At 39.9% G+C, this 20,480-nt stretch overlaps 1 protein-coding gene across 1 annotated transcript in view; it reads right to left on the bottom strand.

Moving 5' to 3' along the window:
* Nucleotides 1-18,095: 18,095 nt before the first annotated feature.
* LOC130927672 (gastrula zinc finger protein XlCGF26.1-like) overlaps nt 18,096-20,480 on the bottom strand; it is an 80,260-nt gene continuing 77,875 nt past the window's right edge. The window contains exons 4-5 of the mRNA XM_057853622.1: nt 19,292-20,344; nt 18,096-18,871 (exon numbers count right to left, since the gene is read on the bottom strand). Coding sequence (XP_057709605.1) covers nt 18,711-18,871; nt 19,292-20,344 — 1,214 coding nt within the window. The 3' untranslated portion in view covers nt 18,096-18,710. The remainder of the gene's footprint in view (nt 18,872-19,291; nt 20,345-20,480) is intronic.

Genomic DNA, 20,480 nt, shown 5'->3' with positions numbered 1-20,480 from the left:
TCTGGGGAGGGGCTATTTTTCAGCTGCAGCCTCCTGACTGTCCGGACCCCTGGCTGGATAGACGTCCTCGCTGCTACCCCCGTCTCACCTGACTAGAGGGACCTCTTCTTGCTCCTTTACTCCACTGTATTTTTACGGACTATAATTTTGCTTGCTAATTCCCATTAGCCGTTCTGGGGTTCCTGTCTATCCGTCCTGGGAGTGGATCTCTCCTGACTGTGGTACTCCCCAAGGTTTCTCATTTTTCTCCCAATTGACTCTGGAGTTTTTAGAGTTTTTCCTTGCCAGCATGGAGGGTCTTAAGGATAGGGGATACCCAGGACTTGAACTGTATCTATTCATCTTTGTTGCTTCATTTCTAATTGTGTATCATATTGCCTCTGTAAAGCCCTTTGAGACCTCTGTTGTGATTGAGGGCTATACAAATAAAATTGAATTGAATTGAATTGATCATACTAAATATTCTTTTTTTTCTGTGCACATATGAGGTAAATATTGCTGCCATGAAGCCTCCATATAGTGACAGTTCTCTGCCCGCTTCACTGCCGTCTCGCGACCGCAGCTCAGCTTTTGCTTGCCTCGTAGCTACGCGTGTTATAAATTACTGTAAATTTGATAGTATATCGTCATAGGTACAGTCCCGAGTCTGTTGAGAAAAGTAGAACACTAAAACATGCTCGCTAGATTTGTGTGGTGTTTTTGTCTGTTTGAGCAGCATTTGATGGGCTCCACGTTAACAAATATGTGACAAAGTCATTTCCTTTCATTTTATGACTCGTTCACCGCATAGTCATTACTGGAAAGTCAAGTTAGCAGCAAGCTAGGTCAGGAACCGGAGGACCGAATCACTGAACGGGAAGTGACAAAACTCAGTCTTTCCCCCCTGCCTGCACGCTGGCTGCTTATTGGCCACACGTGGAAATGAGTGACAGACGCCTTGATTCTGTTTCCGCTCCCTCCCCTGCCCGCGATGAGGCTGGCGTCTGATTGGTCGTGTGCGATGTCAGAAGACGCTGCCGCTTGATCAACGCCCTCCCACGCAGCGAACAAGCGCCACCAACTTCATAGAACGAATCAGTGCAGATGGTGATTAGTTCGGTCTCGTTCACCCAAACAATTCGTTCAAAAAGAACGAATCGTTCGCGACCGATACAACACTAGAATGTCAGACTCTCGATGTGCAAAACTGATAGAAACATACCCCAAGCGACTTGCAGCTGTAATTTGAGCAAAAGGTGGCGCTACAAAGTATTAACGCAAGGGGGCCGAACTTTTCAGTTTTTTATTTGTTAAAAAAGTTTAAATTATCCAATACATTTTGTTCCACTTCACGATTGTGTCCCACTTGTTGTTGATTCTTGACAAAAAAAAAAAAAATTTATATCTTTGTTTGAAGCCTGAAATGTGGCGAAAGGTTGCAAGGTTCAAGGGGGGCGAATACTTTTGCAAGGCACTGTATGTCAACATTGCGGTACATATATGTTGACCTAGATAACACTGCAGAAACAGAAGATGTTGTGTCTACACTTAAGAAAGTAAGCTAGATTTTGTCATAACGAAATTTTAAATTCTCAATCCTTTAAATGTTATGTTGTTGAGATGCATTGTGTTTCTAATCAAACAGAGCAAAACAGATCTCTTCTATCAAATCCAATTTCTGTTGCCTGCAGTACCCCTTGTCGCCCATTGGGTAAGTCATGCTGCCTGAATGCATTCAGAAATCTTGACTTTTGTGATCTTCTCTAACTTACATTAGCTAAATGTAAATAGAAGACGTGTGGTATTCCTATTGTTTATCTGAATTAAGGTCTAATCCAAAATATTTCTCTGACCACCAGAAACACCAATGGCTTTATCAAGCAATCCCATGCCCCCTCTGAGTGACAACCGCCAACCCGCATCAGGTAAGGAACTTGTCCATGCAAAATCCCTGCTGTTGTACAACTGTTAGTTGCCCAGCAGGGTCATATCATGGCTGTACTCATTTTAAAGAAAAAATGTAACAAATTGAGCTAAGTTTCTTTATTAACCACCATTTGTCTCAGAACTTTTGTTCAAAAGTGTTTATCCCCTGTGTACCCACCAGAAAACACCGTTGTGATGTCCTGCCATTCCCTGCCCCCACAAAATGCCAGTACCAGTCAGCTTACATCAGGTAAAGAAAGATTGTCTTTTATGTGCAAAATCTCTGCTGCTATAGTGGTGCTTAGCTTGATGAGTGCACTAACAACCTGGTGGGGTCATATCATGGCGGCACTTATGCTTTGTTTGAAAGGAAAAAAAGTTAAAAAAAATTTTTTTTTATTAACCACTTGCCCCAGAACTTGTTCATTCAAAAATGTTTATCCCCTGTGTACCCAACAGAAAACACCGTTGTGATGTCCTGCCATTCCTTGCCCCCACAAAGTGCCAGTACCAGTCAGCTTACATCAAGTAAATGTTTTATGTGCAAGATCTATGCTGCTATAATGGTGGTTAGCCTGGCTGAGTGAACTCACAACCTAATGGGATCATATCATTGCTGCACTTAAGTCTCATTAGAAAAATATACAAAACTGATAGCACAACAAATATCAATAATGAAGGATGAGAAACTTGATGTTATTTTTTTCTTTGAAGAGAAACTTGATGTAATTAGTTTTTTCTTTTGAAATTCAGTAACTACACACCGGTTTCCTGCTTGTCCGGATTCACAAATAATCAGCCAACGCCGCCCAGCTGCTAGCCCCCTTTGCCATCCTAGACCTGGTAAGTAAATAATCTGTTGTTCCTGCATCTTGCTAAGAAATCGTGAGAGCTTGTTGACAACTTGTAGTGTGGTGTACAGCCAGTTCTTCACTGAGTTTTCACCTTCCTTATTTTTTGCAGCAAAGAGGAGAAAGAATGACACACTGCTTGCAACTGTGCAGGAATGGCAGGCTTCGGACGCAGAATACCAAAGGCAACGAAATGCACAATTTGACAGGATGCTGCAGGTGTTTGAAGAGCAAAATCAACACATTGAAAAGCAGTGTCAGGCTCTGCTGTTGAGTCCAGCCGGCAGCATCATATGGTAATGGAGGGTATTCGGGACATCATGAACAGAATGTCAAATCGGCATGACACACCCTAATTAAAAGAAATTGGACTCAACCAAATATTTCACATCTAAATTTTTCTATTGTTGCAGAGTGTGAGTTTTCTGTAAAATATATTACTTTGAAAACAAATTTTGCACATGTTAATTTTTCTTTTGTTGGTGTGATTTTTCATTACAATATATTATTTTTAAACTTAATTTTGCACATGTTAATTTTTTTTGTGGCAATGTGACTTTTCATTAAAAAATATTACTTTGAGTAACACAATGTTTTATGTCTGATTACTAGTACACTGAAGTATTCCTTAACATGTGGCTTGCAATACGTTGTGTGAGTAGTAAACACATGACACCACATTCAAAAATTTGGCCTTTGTAGCCAGCTACAGATGGAAAAAGGGGTTTATAATAATGCACATAAAACATGAATGAAAATTAAAAGACTTTTATTTTGGAAGGAAAAAAAAAACGAGTCATGGGGTGGTGGTGTACACCTATTTAGTTGGGCAACACAAAGTGGCGCATCAAGGCTGAACGCACAGCTACACCTTCAGCATCTGTAGCAGGTGGTTGAACAGGCGTGTCTGGCTGCAGTGGCAGTGGCTCGCTCCACTCCTCTCTCCACATCTAATTGTGACTTTCACAGAGGTTATGAAGCACACAGCACGTGAGCACCATGGACTTGATCCTCCCGTCTCCACCAGTCATCGGCTTTTGTTCGCCCCCAAACAGATGGCGAGGATCGCTGTGCAATGAGTCGCTGCAAAATCTGAAACGGAAATGGAAAACTTATTTTATTGGGTATTTTGGGTAACATAAGTCAATAACTCAAAAACACAAAACACAAACTTGGCTCAAATGTTTGTTCATATGAAAGTACATGTGTATACAGTAACAGTAGGGGTCTAACAGTACACTAAAATTAAAATTAGGTTCAGTTTTTGAAGTGCTCAGTGCAATTGAGTCTTTACAAAAAAAGGTTGGAAAAATATACTTAATGCTTTTATTTTTCAAAATGTAAACAATAGAATATGTGAAAATAAATAAACGAGACACTTTTGGATGATATTTCAAATACATATAAAACACCTCGTTCTGAAATTTTAAAAAAAAGTAAGAATTCTAACAGATTTATCAACTTGACTTTTTTTCACGTACATATTCCAGAGTGTCCACACGTCTGTGCGGAAACTGCCGCAGGACCGCACACATCGCTTAGCTCGCGCTAGTAAATTTATGAGGGCTTCAAATGCATCAAAAGAAAACAGACAGTACGCAAGTAAAATTAAAACAGTTTAAAAAAAACACGTGAACACTTACATCCTTAGTAAACACGTCAAATACATTGTTTTACACTTACCCGTAGCCTCCTTTGTCTTCTACGGTCGTCTGCTACCCTTTCCGTCTCCATGAAATGAAGAAACATTTGGCTCTGTTGTCTTTTAATGTGCGCAACCAGTCTCGTCGTTAGACGCTGGGATTGCTCGCTGATGGAAACGATTCCCTTCAAACATGCAAGAATTGCTGCGGTGTCTTCAACGGTCTCCATTTCGTTGTCTTCCGTTTAGCTTATGCGCCGCTGTTGGGTGGGCGACTGGCGAGTAAATAATGCGTCACTGGCGCAGACTAAAACGTCACAGCAGGTCGTATTGGGCGTAGTACCCCATGTGCGAACACGACTGCTTCGCGAAGGATAGCTCCTCGAACTACAGCAGGGCGGGATAGTTAAAGGAGCTAAGTACTCAAGTTCCTGCAGTGCGAAAGCGCCTATTCAGTGCCGCAACGCAAAGTCAGGGCTGGAACGCTGTTCCAGTACACGGTGCTTTAATTCCGAAAATATGACAGCAATTGTCAAAACGCTATGTAAAAAAAATTTTTTTTTAAATACAAAGCTGCCACACATGCATTTTTCATCTTCAAGAAGAAAACAATCTACCAACATCAGATTTACATACACAAGTGTTAACAACAAGCATACTAAAGGGCTTGTGTAGCGTAATCCGTTTCCACCGATATTTATTATTTATTTTAATCCACGGAAGGCATGGAGGTTTCCCCAGTTGCTGCAGTTATCCGAGTCTGACGATGACGAGTCACATAAATGTGCGAATGCATGCAGCAGAGCAAAACGCCTGGACTCATTGAATTTTTTCAATTGGCTGACATACCCCCTGGGATAGTTATCTCTGATTAGTTCAAATGTGCATGTTTTCTGAAACACAAAAAAAAAAATGAAAAAGTTTGTCTAATTGATGCGACAAAAAAAGGGCATTGCAACAGAAAATGGATCGAATCTTTAAGAGCAAGGCAAGAGTTAAGAAGGCTTATTTATCATATTTAGTTTTATTTGCTGTGATGGGGAGGTTCAGAACATCTTAGCTGTCAATGTGCACTTTGGACTTATATTTGTTTATTTATGTTAGGCTACTTATTCATTACCTTATGATTTAAAAAAGTCAAAGTTTGCGCAATCTTTAAAAGATATTCCGTTTCACTCTGCATCGCATAAATCATTTTTTATACTTATTTTTCTGAATGTATGTTACTAATATCTTCATTATTAAAAAAGACAACAATGTTTATATTAACTTCAATTTTAATATACATCCTATGTTCTTAAGTAGTTAAAATTAAGATTTGGCATTTAGTATGTGAGGAAATTAGGGAAAATAAAAATTAGGAGATGGAGGTTGGGGTTATTGCTGTTTTTGTTAACTTTTATTTTATGGGTGAAACATGTTAATATAACAAGGGTCACGATGCAAAAACAATAACATAGGCCAAACGTTTTCTGTAAGTCTTCACAAGCTTTTCACACACTGTTGCTGGTATTTTGGCCCATTCCTCCATGCAGATCTCCTCTAGAGCAGTGATATTTTGGGGCTGTCGTTGGGCAACACGGACTTTCAACTCCCACCACAGATTTTCTATGGGGTTGAGACCTGGAGACTGGCTAGGCCACTCCAGGACCTTGAAATGCTTCTTACGAAGCCACTCCTTTGTTGCCCTGGCTGTGTGTTTGGGATCATTGTCATGCTGAAAGACCCAGCCACATCTCATCTTCAATGCCCTTGCTGATGGAAGGAGATTTTCACGCAAAATCTGTCGATACATGGCCCCATTCATTCTTTCCTTTACATAGATCAGTCGTCCTGGTCCTTTTGCAGAAAAACAGTCCCAAAGCATGATGTTTCCACCCCCATGCTTCACAGTGGGTATGGTGCAATTCAGTATTATTTTTCCTCCAAACAAGAGAACCTGTGTTTCAACCAAAAAGTTCTATTTTGGTTTCATTTGACCATAACACATTTTCCCAGTCATCTTCTGGATCATCCAAATGCTCTCTAGCCAGGGGCGGACTGGTAATCTGTGGGTTCTGGAGGATCACAGAACGGCCGGTGCCCTGGACGGCCGGCGGCCGCCATTCATTATACATCACTGGTTTTATCTTACCTGGCACGGCCAGACTGTTCTCCCTGTATTTTTCAAACACTGAGAGAAAAGTCTGGGACCCAGCCCATTAATGGCCTCTCGAGCAGGTACAAAATCAGTCGACAAATCAGATTTGTTTATTTGCGTGATGTGTTCTTAACAAGCAACATCACTCTTGCGCGTCGGAAGTCGTCTCCACAACAACAACACAGATGGTGAACAGGAGAGCCGAGAATATGTTCCAATCCACGGTAAAATCAGTTTTAAATTACCAAAAACACATCGACACGAGTCATTGACAACAGTCTGTCTCGCGCAAGCCATGTCAAGTAAACTCCGCTCTCCTCGTATGTTATCTTTCGCGCGCAAGTCCCTCGTCCTGCCCTCATCGTTTTACTAACGTCACGTCTGCCCGTCGCTGATTGGTCCACTCCGCTGTCTGTTTGCTGTGGCTTGCTCCGCCCTGGAAATTGTATCCGCTGAATGGTGGCCAGACTCAATAGCTGGAACGGCGGTGAGTCTGGTGTACCAGGCAAGTTTTTATCCCCCCTATCCTCTGATTATCTACAGTTTGCATCCAATCCGACAGGTGGCAGCAATGCGCCTGACTGTTCACCGCTAATATGATAGAAGAACGAAGAAAGCACAGAGTAGCCTTCATTGGTTCCTTGTGGAAGCAAAATACTGACGAGCTTTAATGCACAATATGGATGGTGGTGGCAAAAAAAGAGAAGAGAAGGGTGGTGCGGAGAAGGTTAGTGAGAAAAAAATAAAAGAAACTGGAGAGCGAAGCATTAAAATGTCATAAGTTGACAAATATTTTCGCAAGCAGCAGTCTGGCTGCAATGGCATTGGCCACGTCGGGTAACAACAGCCCCCGGCGATGGTGAGAGTGGGAGCGGCAGCCACTCTGATGTGCGGCCGGTGCAGGGAGAGAGAAAGAAGAGGGAGGGGTTAATGATAAGCTGGTGGAAGTTCCCCAGACAAGCATCGGGCAAGTAAGTTAGCCTGGTACTCCAGACTCACCACTGTTCCAGCTATTCTCTCTGTGTTTAAAAAATACAGGGAGAACAGTCTGGCCGTGCCAGGCAACAAGTAAGTAGGGATGAAGAGGGTTACTTGCTTGGTATACTGGCAATTGTTATCCACCAGGTAGCTACATTTTAAATGAAATAAATGGCAATTAAAGGGTTAGTGCCAGCTAGTCCATGTACTCGTTTGCAATCGTGTCAAGTTACAGTATGCTTGTCCTACTATCACTCTCCTAAGAAAAAATATTTTAGCTGTAAAACAATGTATGCACACGCGGCAGAAATATTAATTCAGAAGAAATATAACAAAATATTAATAAAATGAAAGGTTTTACTTCTTTAAAGTTTAGGTAGTTAAATTCATATGATATATATATTTTTAATTATTTATATATTGCTTTGTTTTCTGGTTAATACTTTCCAATGAAGGTTATGTATACAGGATATGTCTTCAAATGTTTATTGTATTTTCATTGAACTTTATTATCTGTGTGGCAAGATTAATTATGGCATAAACAATGAAGTCATTTTATAGACACGGGATGGGTGTTATTATAATCAATTGGATACATAAAACTTGCTTTAAAATATAAATTCTTTCATTTGTTTATTCAGGTTGATCATAGAGCTAGGGCAGAAGATCATAAATCCAACTCCAGTTCAGCCTTGCAGTACTTTGAGCACCCCAAGTCAGACAGTCACAGTCGAGACACATTTTCTTCATTTTTCTCTCAAAGTGCACAAAATCGATGCATTTTACAATAAACTGTAAAAAAAAAAAAATTCTCACGGGGGGGCATGCCCCCGGACCCCCGTAGAGGGTCTGTGTTTCCCTTCGTACAGCGATTCTTGTGTGCTGGGCTGAGTCAAAGTCCAGGGCTGCTTTTCAGTCCCAGTCCGCCCCTGTCTCTAGCGAACCGCAGACGGGCCTGGACGTGTACTTTCTTCAGCAGGGGGACACGTCTGGCAGTACAGGATTTCAGTCCCTGGCGGCCCATTGTGTTACTGATAGTAGCCTTTGTTACTGTGGTCCCAGCTCTCTGTAGGTCATTCACTAGGTCCCCCCGTGTGGTTCTGGGATTTTTGCTCCCCGTTCTTGTTATCATTTTGAGGCCATGGGGTGAGGAGGGAGTTGAAAGTCCGTGTTGCCCAACTACAGCCCGAAAACATCACTGCTCTAGAGGAGATCTGCATGGGGGAATGGGCCAAAATACCAGCAACAGTGTGTGAAAAGCTTGTGAAGAGTTACAGAAAATGTTTGGCCTCCGTTATTGCCAACAAAGGGTACATAACAAGTATTGAGAGGAACTTTTGGTATAGACCAAATACTTATTGTCCACCATGATTTGCAAATGATTTGCAAATAAATTCTTTAAAACTCAAACAATGTGATTTTCTGATTTTTCCCCCCCCACATTCTATCCCTCATGGTTGAGGTATATATATATACAGTGGGGCAAGTAAGTATTTAGTCAACCACTAATTGTGCAAGTTCTCCCACTTGAAAATATTAGAGAGGCCTGTAATTGTCAACATGGGTAAACCTCAACCATGATATATATATATATATATATATATATATATATATATATATATATATAGTATATATATATATATATATATATATACAGTATATATATATATATATACAGTATATACAGTGGGGCAAGTAAGTATTTAGTCAACCACTAATTGTATATATATGTAATTGTATATATATATATATATATATATATATATATATATATATATATATATATATATATATATATATATATATATATATATATATATATATATATATATAGTGTATGCATGATTTTGTATGTACACACATACAAAATCAGAGAGGCTAATGCCATGACTTTCACTCACAACACAGTAACTGTTTGTTCCCAAATATTTGTAAGTCACACAAATTACATTTTGTGCACATATGTAACAAAAATGGCTGTAATTTCGAACCCTGAAAAATACCACCAATTACTCCAATTTAGGTAACATCTGGGTCCGGCTAATTTGCCTTACACACACACATGCACACAAATATATATGTAAACAATATACATAACATATTTACATACATATAAACATACAGTACAGGCCAAAAGTTTGGACACACCTCATTCAATGCAACACAAATGAAGGTCCCAACCCCATTGATAAAGCAATACATTCCACCAATTAACCCTGAACAGACATACCTGTGAAATCAAAAAACATTTTAGGTGACTCTTTCTCGAAGTGTATCAAGAGAATGAGAATGAGAATGAGAATGCTTTATTTTGGACATGAGAAAATAAAAGTAATAAACAAACAAACAAAAATAAACAAACAAGCAAACAAAAAACACAAACCAATTATAATACTTGAGATAACAGCAGCAATATTTAAGACAATAATAATAATAAATATTAGAATTTATTCATTGTGTCCAAAAAGGAGTAGGATGAAGCATATGCTTATTAAAACCTACCCCCCTTTTCTATTCCTCAATAATATCAGTCCGCCTTATTTAATTAGGCCTCATATCAACAAAGAAATAATGCAACCATATACATAAGATGCAAGACAACATAAAAATAAAATGAAATAAAAAGTACCAGCCAATAACAGATATGTGAAAACCCCCTATATTAAAACCCTTCCTCTTCCCTATACCCTGTGAAAACCATGTGTTTGTACCACTTCTTAAACTGGGTCATGCTTGGACATTGCTTGAGCCCCTCATCTAACTTATTCCACAGCCTTACTCCATGAACAGAAACACAAAAGCTTTTTAATGTAGTCCGTACTCTCTGATGCTGTAAATGAAGCTCCCCTCTCAAACTGTAATGACCTTCTCTGTTAGAAAACAACTTCTGTATATTGCCAGGAAGTAACATGTGGATAACCTTATACATGAGCTGAGCTGTTTGAAAATGAACCAAGTCCGTGAGTTTTAAAGTTCTGGATTTTAAAAATAATATATTAGTATGATCCCTATAATCAGCATTATGTATTATTCTTATGGCTCTTTTTTGCAAAATGGATAGTGAATTTATTGTACATTTATAAGTATTACCCCAGACCTCTGCACAGTAGTGTAAATATGGCAGGATTAAAGAGCAGTAAAGAATGTGGAGTGATTTATTATCAAGAAGGTGTTTTGCTTTATTCAGTACTGAAATGCTTCTTGCTAATTTACTTTGTATATGTTTTATATGAGCTTTCCAATTAACCTTGTCATCAATCACAACGCCAACAAACCTATTTTCATGGACCCTTTCAGTATTCACCCCATCTATCTGCATCTGTACTTGACTATATTTATTGTGGCTTCTAAATAACATAAATTTAGTTTTACTTAAGTTTAATGATAGTTTGTTTCTATCAAACCATGCTTTCAGTTTACAAATCTCCTCAGAAACCCTCCCCAGGAGTTCATGTAAGTCCCCCCCAGAGCAAAAGATACTAGTGTCATCTGCAAATAAAACTAATTTTAGTTTGCTTGAAACTTTGTATATGTCATTTATGTAAAGAATGAACAGTTTTGGACCTAACACTGAACCCTGTGGGACGCCACAAGCAATGTCCAAGCATGATGATGCATAGTCACCCAACTTCACAAATTGTTTCCTGTTACTTAAATAACTCTTCACCCAGTGTAGTACCACCCCCCTGATCCCATAATTTTCAAGTTTATTAATTAAAATGTCATGGTTAATAGTGTCAAATGCTTTCTGTAGATCTATGAATATTCCAACTGAATGTAATTTGTGGTCAAGAGCGTTAGTGATCTCCTCAACTGATTCTATTAAGGCTAGTGATGTTGAACTGTTTGCCCTAAATCCATACTGACCATCAAAAAGTAAGTTATATTTACTGATGAAATTATCTAATCGTTTGCTGAATAATTTTTCCAGAATTTTGGAAAATTGTGGAAGTAGAGAAACAGGCCTGTAATTTGTGAAGTGGTGTCTATTCCCAGTCTTGTATAATGGCACTACTTTAGCTATTTTCATTTTGTTTGGAAATGTACCCGTTTGAAATGATAAGTTACAGATGTATGTTAGTGGTTTTGAAATCCCCTCAATGACCTTTTTCACAACTGTCATGTCAATGTCATTTAAGTCAGTGGATGTTTTGCATTTACAATTATTTACAGTATCGATTATTTCTTCTTCTACAACTGCTGTAAGGAACATTGAGCTGGGATTCCTTTTGATGAGGTTGTCATTCCACTCATCAGATAAACTTACATTTGGAATTTTTTTTGCCAGATTATGTCCAATATTTACAAAGAACGTGTTGAAGCTGCTGACAATGTCATCCATATTCTTCCTCTTCATATCATTATCCACAAAGTATTGAGGATAACTCTGTTGTTTACTACCATTTTTAATTATTCCATTCAATATATCCCATATTCCTTTAATATTGTTTTTGTTGTTACACAAAATTTTACTATAATATTCTTTCTTACCTACCCTTATAATATTAGTCAGTTTATTTTTATATTTTTTGTATTTATTTTCTGCCTCTGTAGTTCTTTCTTTTATGAATTCTCTATACAGTGTATTCTTCTTCTTACATGCGTTCTGTAATCCTTTCGTGAACCATGGTCGATCTTTGGGCTTTTGTTTTCTGCTGTACCGTTTTAATGGACAGTTTTTATCATATAATGATGTGAATATATTCAAAAACCTTTCATATGCACAGTCTATGTCACTTCCATTGGATACATTTTCCCAGTTTTGTTCTAATAAATCCTTTTTAAATGAGTTCAGAGTTTCCTCTGTCCTCACTCGCCTGTATTTGACAATTTGCGCTGGCAAATTTCTAAACTGGGTGCCGTTATAAATTGTAAAAACTGGTAGGTGGTCACTAATATCGTTAATTAACAGTCCGCTTACTGTATTAAGTTCAATGTCATTGGAGAATATATTATCTATCAAAGTAGCACTGTTGGTTGTGATTCGGCTCGGTCTGGTGATTTTTGGATACAAACTCAAACTGTACATGGTATTGATAAATTCATCAAGCGCTTGGTGCTTGTTTGGATTGAGCAAATCAATATTGAAATCCCCACAAATGAACACAATTTTCTGAATAGCTTTTAAAAACATTTCTCCTATCCAATCCTTGAATGCTTCAATACTAGAGCCAGGTGCTCTATATATACAGCTGATTATGACATTCTTGCTTTTTTCATCATCTAATTCAATTGTTATACATTCCAACAGGTTATCAACCACAGTTGTCATGTTTTCTACAACCTTGTAGTTCAGATTTTTATCCACATACAAAGCGACACCTCCTCCACTCTTGTTCTTTCGGTTTACACAGTTAAATTCATAACCATCCAGTTCAAAATCCATTCCTTTATCTGCTTTGAGCCATGTTTCTGATATGGCAATTATTTTGAATGGTTTTATAAATTGATTCAGATACTCTCTTATATGACTGAAGTTAGCATACATACTTCTGCTATTGAGATGTATTATTGATAATTTATTGTTCATTTTAATGGTAGAGTTGTACTGTTCCTCGGTGTAATAGCAGCAGTTGATGTTGGTATTAAAAAAGAAATTATTGTCCGGATCAATATCATGCTCCAGCTCGAATGATTTGTGTTCGATATGTTGAAATGTTCTGAGCTCTAGTTCCCCATGTTGATCAATCCTTTGGAATACATCGCTATTGTCTCTAGATGGTGATGGATGTGTCATGCTGGTGTGTGTCTTCATACCTCACAAGTCCGTGTTGCTTATTCATACCTGGCCAATTCCTCTATGCTCCTGACGACCAATGTTTTAGCTTCTTCGGGTGACCCATTTAGTTTGATGAATATTTTACAGTTCGATGTCCATGTTTGTTGAATTTTCCCTTGTTTTTTCATTAGTCGTGCTTTTCTTGCGATACCAGCGTTTTGTTTTGTCAGATGCTCGTTCATGAACTCGTCGGTTCCCTTCAGTTTCCTTCCTTGTTTTAACAGTGCGGTATTGTGCTTTCTATTGACAAACTTGATGATGACAGCTCGTTTGTCGCTGTCGGCTCTCCGGGGTAGAGGGTGGCAGGCCTCGATGGTATTCCGGTCCACCTCAATCCCTTTGGACTGGAAAAAGCCGGCCACCTGTTGCTCAACGGATCCAACATCCTGCTCGCTGGGCTCCCCAACGCTATCGGTCACAGCCCGGGCGTATGACCACGGCTGGATCCGGAGCCCAGTTACGATCACATCGTTAATCCGTGTGTGTTGCTCCAACTCCGCCACTCGGCACTCCAACTGCGCCAATCGGCGGTCCTTCTCGGCATTCTGGATTCGGAGAGCCTTTACTTCCTCCACTAGGTTCAGGATCGATTTTTGCTGTAGCTTGATCACTCATATCTCTTCTGATAAGAAGTCAAGAGATTTCTTGATATCGCCTCCCTCCTCGGCAGTCAATGCCTTCTTTGGACCCATTTTGCTAGCGACGCTGATTCAAGAGAATGGCAAGAGTGTGCAAAAAAGTGATCAGAGCAAAGAGTGGCTCCTTTAAAGATACTAGAATATTATACGTTTTAGTTATTTCACCTTTGTTTGCTAAGTACATAATTCCACATGTGTTGATTCATAGTTTTATTACCTTCAGTGAGAATTTAAAATGTTAATAGTCATGAAAATAAAGCGCACGAATGAGAAGGTGTGTCCAAACTTTTGGCCTGTATTGTACACTGTATATGTGTAACTGGTACAGTCGGGTCTGTAGTGTGCGGTGCGTGGACGCCTCCCTCCCAATGCCGTAATGTGGGTGCGCTGGCAGCCGAAGCCGGGCTTTTGGCTTGGCGGTCGGCGCATCCGCCTGCCGTGGAGGACGAGTCGTGCAGTGTGGGTACGAGTCCTGACCTGGACGAGGGGGACAGATTGCGTCGTGCGGCGCGGTTCAAGGCAAACACCGGTTACATTGGTACCGTGACCCAGATCGGCAGTGAAAATTTCGGGGGGTGAGTGTAACGAGTACACGCGGGTCCGTAGTGTGCGGTGCGTGGAAACCTCCCTCCCTATGGCTTCATTTGGGTGCGCTGGCAGCTAAATCTGTTTGCCCAGGCTTATGGCTTAGCGGTCAGCGCACTCGCCTGCCATGCAGTGCGTGCAGGTTAGAGTCCTGACCTGGATGAGGGGGATCGGATCGCGGCACGGATCCACCTGTTATGTGTGTGTTGGGCAGGGTGTATGTATGCTCTATATTATCATCTTCTTGGCTTCCTTCACTTTCTAATTATTACTCTCTTACCTTACAAGTCGAGGTTTCTCCCGTCACCCTCTTTGTTCCTCTGCTCTGACTCCCAAATGTTAGGGCCTCACCCCTCCTTCCTGAGCCCTGCCTCAGGTGAGTGGAGTTTGCTTTATTACAGGTCGAATGTCTGACGGGTGGAGCGGCCAGCTGACAGCAATCATCATCAGCCAGCTTGAAAGCCCAGCGAACATACCACCACATCGCCCGATCAACTTGTCTGGTTTTCTCGTCAGTTCTTCTCGCACTCCTAATATATACCTTGATTTTGACACCCGGCTTATGACATTCTTTCTCGCCCCCAGGACTTGATCAGCGCGCCCCTCGTCGGATACCTCCACTTACCAGTGAACAGTTAAACCAAAAACAGCCTGCTACCCACGTTGACATCTACATCTCACGATAAACCACTGTTTTGCAAGCCAAGTGCTTAGGGCCCGAATTTCCAGCGTCAACGTGTTCTGCTAAATCTAACATGTCCATTATTAAATCCCGAGAAAGCTCATTCAGAACCTTAGCAATCGCTGCCATGTTGGGAAGGAAGGAGCACTAGCTTGACTCCAGAGCCATGTACTTGACTCGCTCAACTCAAATCCCGCCTAATTCACGCCCGCCCACCGAGTTTGACCAGCCAATGACAGATACAATTATTTGATGCTGTACAAGGGGAGCAAGAGTGCAAGAATGAAACAAATAAATATTGAAATAAATAAAAATTGAAATAAAAAAATGTTAAAATGAATATTGGAATAAATAAAAATTGAAATAAATGTTCATTCATTCATTCATTTTCCATGCCGCTTTTTCCTCACGAGGGTCGCGGAGGTGCTGGAGCCTATCCCAGCCAACTACGGGCAGTAGGCAGGGGACACAAATGAAATAAATGTTGAAATAATTAAATATAAATTGTAATAAATAAAAAGTGAAATAAGTAAAATTGTAATAAATACATAAACAATCCTCCTCCTCCTCCAAATACGACTCATAGATGGCTGTATGTCAAATACTTCCTCCGATTCGACAATATCCTTCTGAAAATCCACATTTGAACTAGAATAGCTGAAAAACGTTTCCTCCTCCATTAGGCTCAATGCTAAATCCGCTGAAATCGCTCATTTTCTAACGTCATCACCAGTGTTGTCAGTAACGCTCTGATTACTTTCTTTCAGTAACGAGCAATCAAACACGTTCATTTTTCCAAGCCAGTAATCGGATTAAAGTTAGTTTCCTCAGTGCCTTTGCGTTACTATTTTGTTGTTGCCTCATACTGTATGTAGAATGAAGAATACCGTAGTCATGTATGAAGAGCATTTGAATAGAAAGTACTGCTCTTGAGTTTGGGAGTGACATCACATCTCACGTTTTCTCATCGGAAAAACGGGTCACGCGTATTACCATGCTGTGTGCGCGCCGTCTGCCACGGCGGTCAACAACATAGCCTGGCTACCTATCAGGATGCTAACAATAAAGGAGCCGGAGAGATACAACAAACGGCTGCATTTGCTCACTGGAGATACAGCCATTACTTCACATATCCGTCCAGTAAAAATGACAAAAATATCTCCGTGCGTTGTAAACTGTGCGCTGGCTCAGAAAGACTGTCGACCGCTAAAAACTGGACATCCAATTCAACAAGGAAGCACTTGGAATTACAGCACAACGCGAAAAACCTCGAAACAAAGCCGGCAGGTAACTAGACAGCCAGTACTTCTACAGTTTGTAACCAGCCTTTATAATATGTGTAATTATGTACATTTTATAGTTAGAGTTTGTAATCAGGTGGAGTTTTACATTTGTGGGATTGGGGGGAAAGCATGTTGAAGACTCTGAAACAAAAGTCAAAAGTTTGGACACACTTCATCATTTTTGCGTTTTATATGTTTTCACTACTATTGTAAATTCTCACTGAAGACATCAAAACTATGAACGAACATGTGGAATGGAAAAAAAAGTGAAAGAACTAAAAACAGGTTTTGTATTATACATTCTTCAAAGTATCCACCTTTGAGGTGTCTCCAAACTTTTGGCCACTACTGTGTGTACATATATATATATATATACACACACACACACATCTTGACACTGCTCGAGTTCAATCAACTGTTCAAGTTGTTGTTGGTAGCGTTTGAAAGCTTAGGTTTAAAGAAATTCTAAATATCCATCTTGCCTCATCTGGTGTAGTTTTGGCTAAGCAAAGCAAAGGATAGTCTCCAAGGTCACATGATCTGTTAGAGAAATGATTCTGACACATGATGAAAACTTTACGCAGTAGGATTTTTGTTCATTTCATTAATTTTTGTTGTTTGTTTTATTACTTTACAACTTTAATAGACAACATTTTAACGGCTAGGTCTTTATTTTAAAGGGGGTGTTCAAAATTTTTGACATTATGCTTAATCTTGGAGTTAGCGGGGGTTTCATTAGTCGTTGGAGTTTATTTAAACAAATTTCGTGCAGTTTGCCAGTTATTAGTTAGTTTTAGGGCTCCGGAATGGCTAAGCTAGGGCGAGTCAATGGTGCTTGAAATCAACTCCATCAACTAATTAAAACCCCGCTAACTCAAACATTAAGCCTTATGTGAAAAACTGAATAACACGTGATGACATTTATCTGTTATTTTTATGTTGAGGCAGCAAAAGGAGAACAATGGGGAAAATGTAACGGATAAGTTACTTTTGAAGTAACTTAGTTTGATAATAAAGTAATCAGTAATTAGATTACTTTTTTGAGGTGTAATCAGTAATTAAATTACTTTTTTAAGTAATCCGTGACAACACCGGTCATCACCAAGATGGAGGCGCCAATGCACTATAATGACTGGAGGGGCTAAACTGCAGATTTAAAGATGCATTTCTCGTCATCTGAGCTTTTCCAAATTGTTGTATATCGTTGAATCGCCTCCAAATAAGATTTATTTATATCATATTAATATTATTTATTATTTCCAATAATAACACTGTTTAAGTTTTTTTTTTTTTTTTTGTCATACACTTTAAGAGTGTGTATATCAAATGCTGGGTCTTGTTGGTTTTCTGAGAATCTACTGAACCTGCTGGTAACTTGTTTGCCATGTAGCGATAAAAAATATACTGTTTAATCTAGTTAGTCACATTGGACTGCTATTATTTTGACCCTATCATATCGTGACCCTGCCATATCGAGCCGAATCATACCGTAGGTGTTTATGTGTATTGTCACGTGCCTAGTAAATTGGCCAAAAGTGGCACAACAACAGGAACGATAAAATTTTTCATGCACACAGGCTTGTTCTGAAGGACCGGGACAGGAGGCTAGGACTGAATAAAAACAAGGTATTTATTATGATTATAAACATGGACGGTGCAGTACAAACACTTAAAAGTTCCCAGCAGAGTCGAGAGATTTTCATTGGCGGGGGCTGGTATGATGAAAAGCACAAACAATAAAAATATCAGTGTCCAATTTATACGACAGAGTATAAGAGCCACACAAAAAAAAGACATTAAAGTCATACTGTTACAATGGGGGGAAAAAAAGTCGAACTGTCATGGCGAGAAAATATGAGAATAAAAGTTGCATTTTGTAGCGGTAATGTAGTTGAATAAGCAGCCATGTATTTTAAGTTGCACGTTACAGCCCCCTCTAAAATCAACAAAAATGAAAGCATCTCGTGAGGCTGTGTTTAAGAAACAGTTTCCACAATTCACTTAACTTGGGAGTTAAATCAGGTAAGCCAATACTTTAGGCAATAGTGTGGATCTACATCAAACAAGGATTGGACAAAGCACATGTAAGACCCCAAAACTGCAATCGTCAACAGCATGGATGACAGTCAAAACAGTCTTGGCCACTGCTTCTCACACCAACACACACACACGTCTCTTCATCCGATCTTTCCGAATGACCACAAACTGAGCAGGAAAAAGGGTTTTTTCAGGTGTGGGTTGTGAAATGTATTTTTAATTTTTGCTTTTGACTGAATGCTTCACCACAAACTGAGCAGGAAAAAGGTTTTTCACCAGTGTGGGTTCTTGTGTGACTGTTTAAGGTTCCCTTTCGAGTGAATTTATGACCACAAACTGAGCAGACAAAAGGTTTTTCACCAGTGTGGGTTCTTGTGTGTGTTTTCAAGTCTTGCTTTTGACTGAATCCTTTTCCACAAACTGAGCAGGAAAAAGGTTTTACACCAGTGTGGGTTCTTGTGTGTGTTTTCAAGTCTCGCCTTAGACTGAATCCTTTTCCACAAACTGAGCAGGAAAAAGGTTTTTCACCAGTGTGGGTTCTTATGTGTCTTTGTAAGTCTTGCTTTTGGCTGAATCCTTTACCGCAAATCGAGCAGGAAAAATGTTTTTCACCAGTGTGGGTTCTTGTGTGTACTTTTAAGTGGTTAATTTGAGTGAATCCTTGACCACAAACGGAGCAGGAAAAAGGTTTTTCACCAGTGTGGGTTCTTGTGTGTATTTTCAAGTGTTGCTTTCGAGCGAATCCTTTACCGCAAATCGAGCAGGAAAAAGGTTTTTCACCAGTGTGGGTTCTTGTGTGACTGTTTAAGGTTCCCTTCCGAGTGAATTTATGACCACAAACTGAGCAGACAAAAGGTTTTTCACCAGTGTGGGTTCTTGTGTGACTGTTTAAGGTTCCCTTTCGAGTGAATTTATGACCACAAACTGAGCAGACAAAAGGTTTTTCACCAGTGTGGGTTCTTGTGTGTGTTTTCAAGTCTTGCTTTAGACTGAATCCTTTTCCACAAACTGAGCAGGAAAAAGGTTTTTCACCAGTGTGGGTTCTTGTGTGGACTTTTAAGTGGTTAATTTGAGTGAATCCTTGACCACAAACTGAGCAGGAAAAAGGTTTTTCACCAGTGTGGGTTCTTGTGTGTTTTTTTAAGGTGCTCTTGTGACTGAATCTTTGATCACAAACTGAGCAGGAAAAAGGTTTTTCACCAGTGTGGGTTCTTGTGTGTATTTTCAAGTGTTGCTTTCGAGTGAATCCTTGACCACAAACGGAGCAGGAACAAGGTTTTTCGCCAGTGTGAGTTCTTATGTGTCTTTGTATGTCTTGCTTTCGACTGAATTCTTGACTACAAACTGAGCAGACAAAAGGTTTTTCGCCAGTGTGGCTCCTGATATGCCTAAGACAGGTATGCTTATTAGCAAAGGTTTTCCCACACTGAGAGCATTTGCAGTGTTTGTCGTCATGGTGAGATTTCTTATGACCATCATCATTGTAAGTTGAGTGTGATGTGGCGCCATTTCTGTCTGATGGAGCGATGAAAATGTCAGTTTTCAAGCCTTCTGTTGAGCTGCTGCTTGGAGGCTCCGTCCCTCTGCTGGCCTCACTCAGACAATCTTCGCTCTTCAGGGGCTCACCAGTCGACCTGGTGATATCGTCCTCCTCTTTAATGTATGGCAGCTTTACCTCCTCCTTTTTGATTGGAAGTTGCGCTTCTCTCTTTTGCTGTTGAGGGTGCTTTGGCTCTTCCCGTTTCATTTGCGGGTGCTCAAATTCCTCTTTAATGGAAAGAGACTCAGACCCCTGCCACTCAGGACCAAAATATTTGCTGAAACCTGCAAGACACAAGAGGAGAAATGATATATTTTATGGACCGTCTATCCAGCTAGTAGGCTGTGAGGTTAGAGTAGCTGAGACTAGCTGCATCTCGTACATGCGCGTACATACGCTCGCGTATGAGATGCATTCTGG

Source organism: Corythoichthys intestinalis, chromosome 13 (genome assembly GCF_030265065.1).
Source record: "Corythoichthys intestinalis isolate RoL2023-P3 chromosome 13, ASM3026506v1, whole genome shotgun sequence".
Taxonomy (NCBI): domain Eukaryota; kingdom Metazoa; phylum Chordata; class Actinopteri; order Syngnathiformes; family Syngnathidae; genus Corythoichthys; species Corythoichthys intestinalis.
This window is presented reverse-complemented; position numbering and strand designations above follow the sequence as displayed.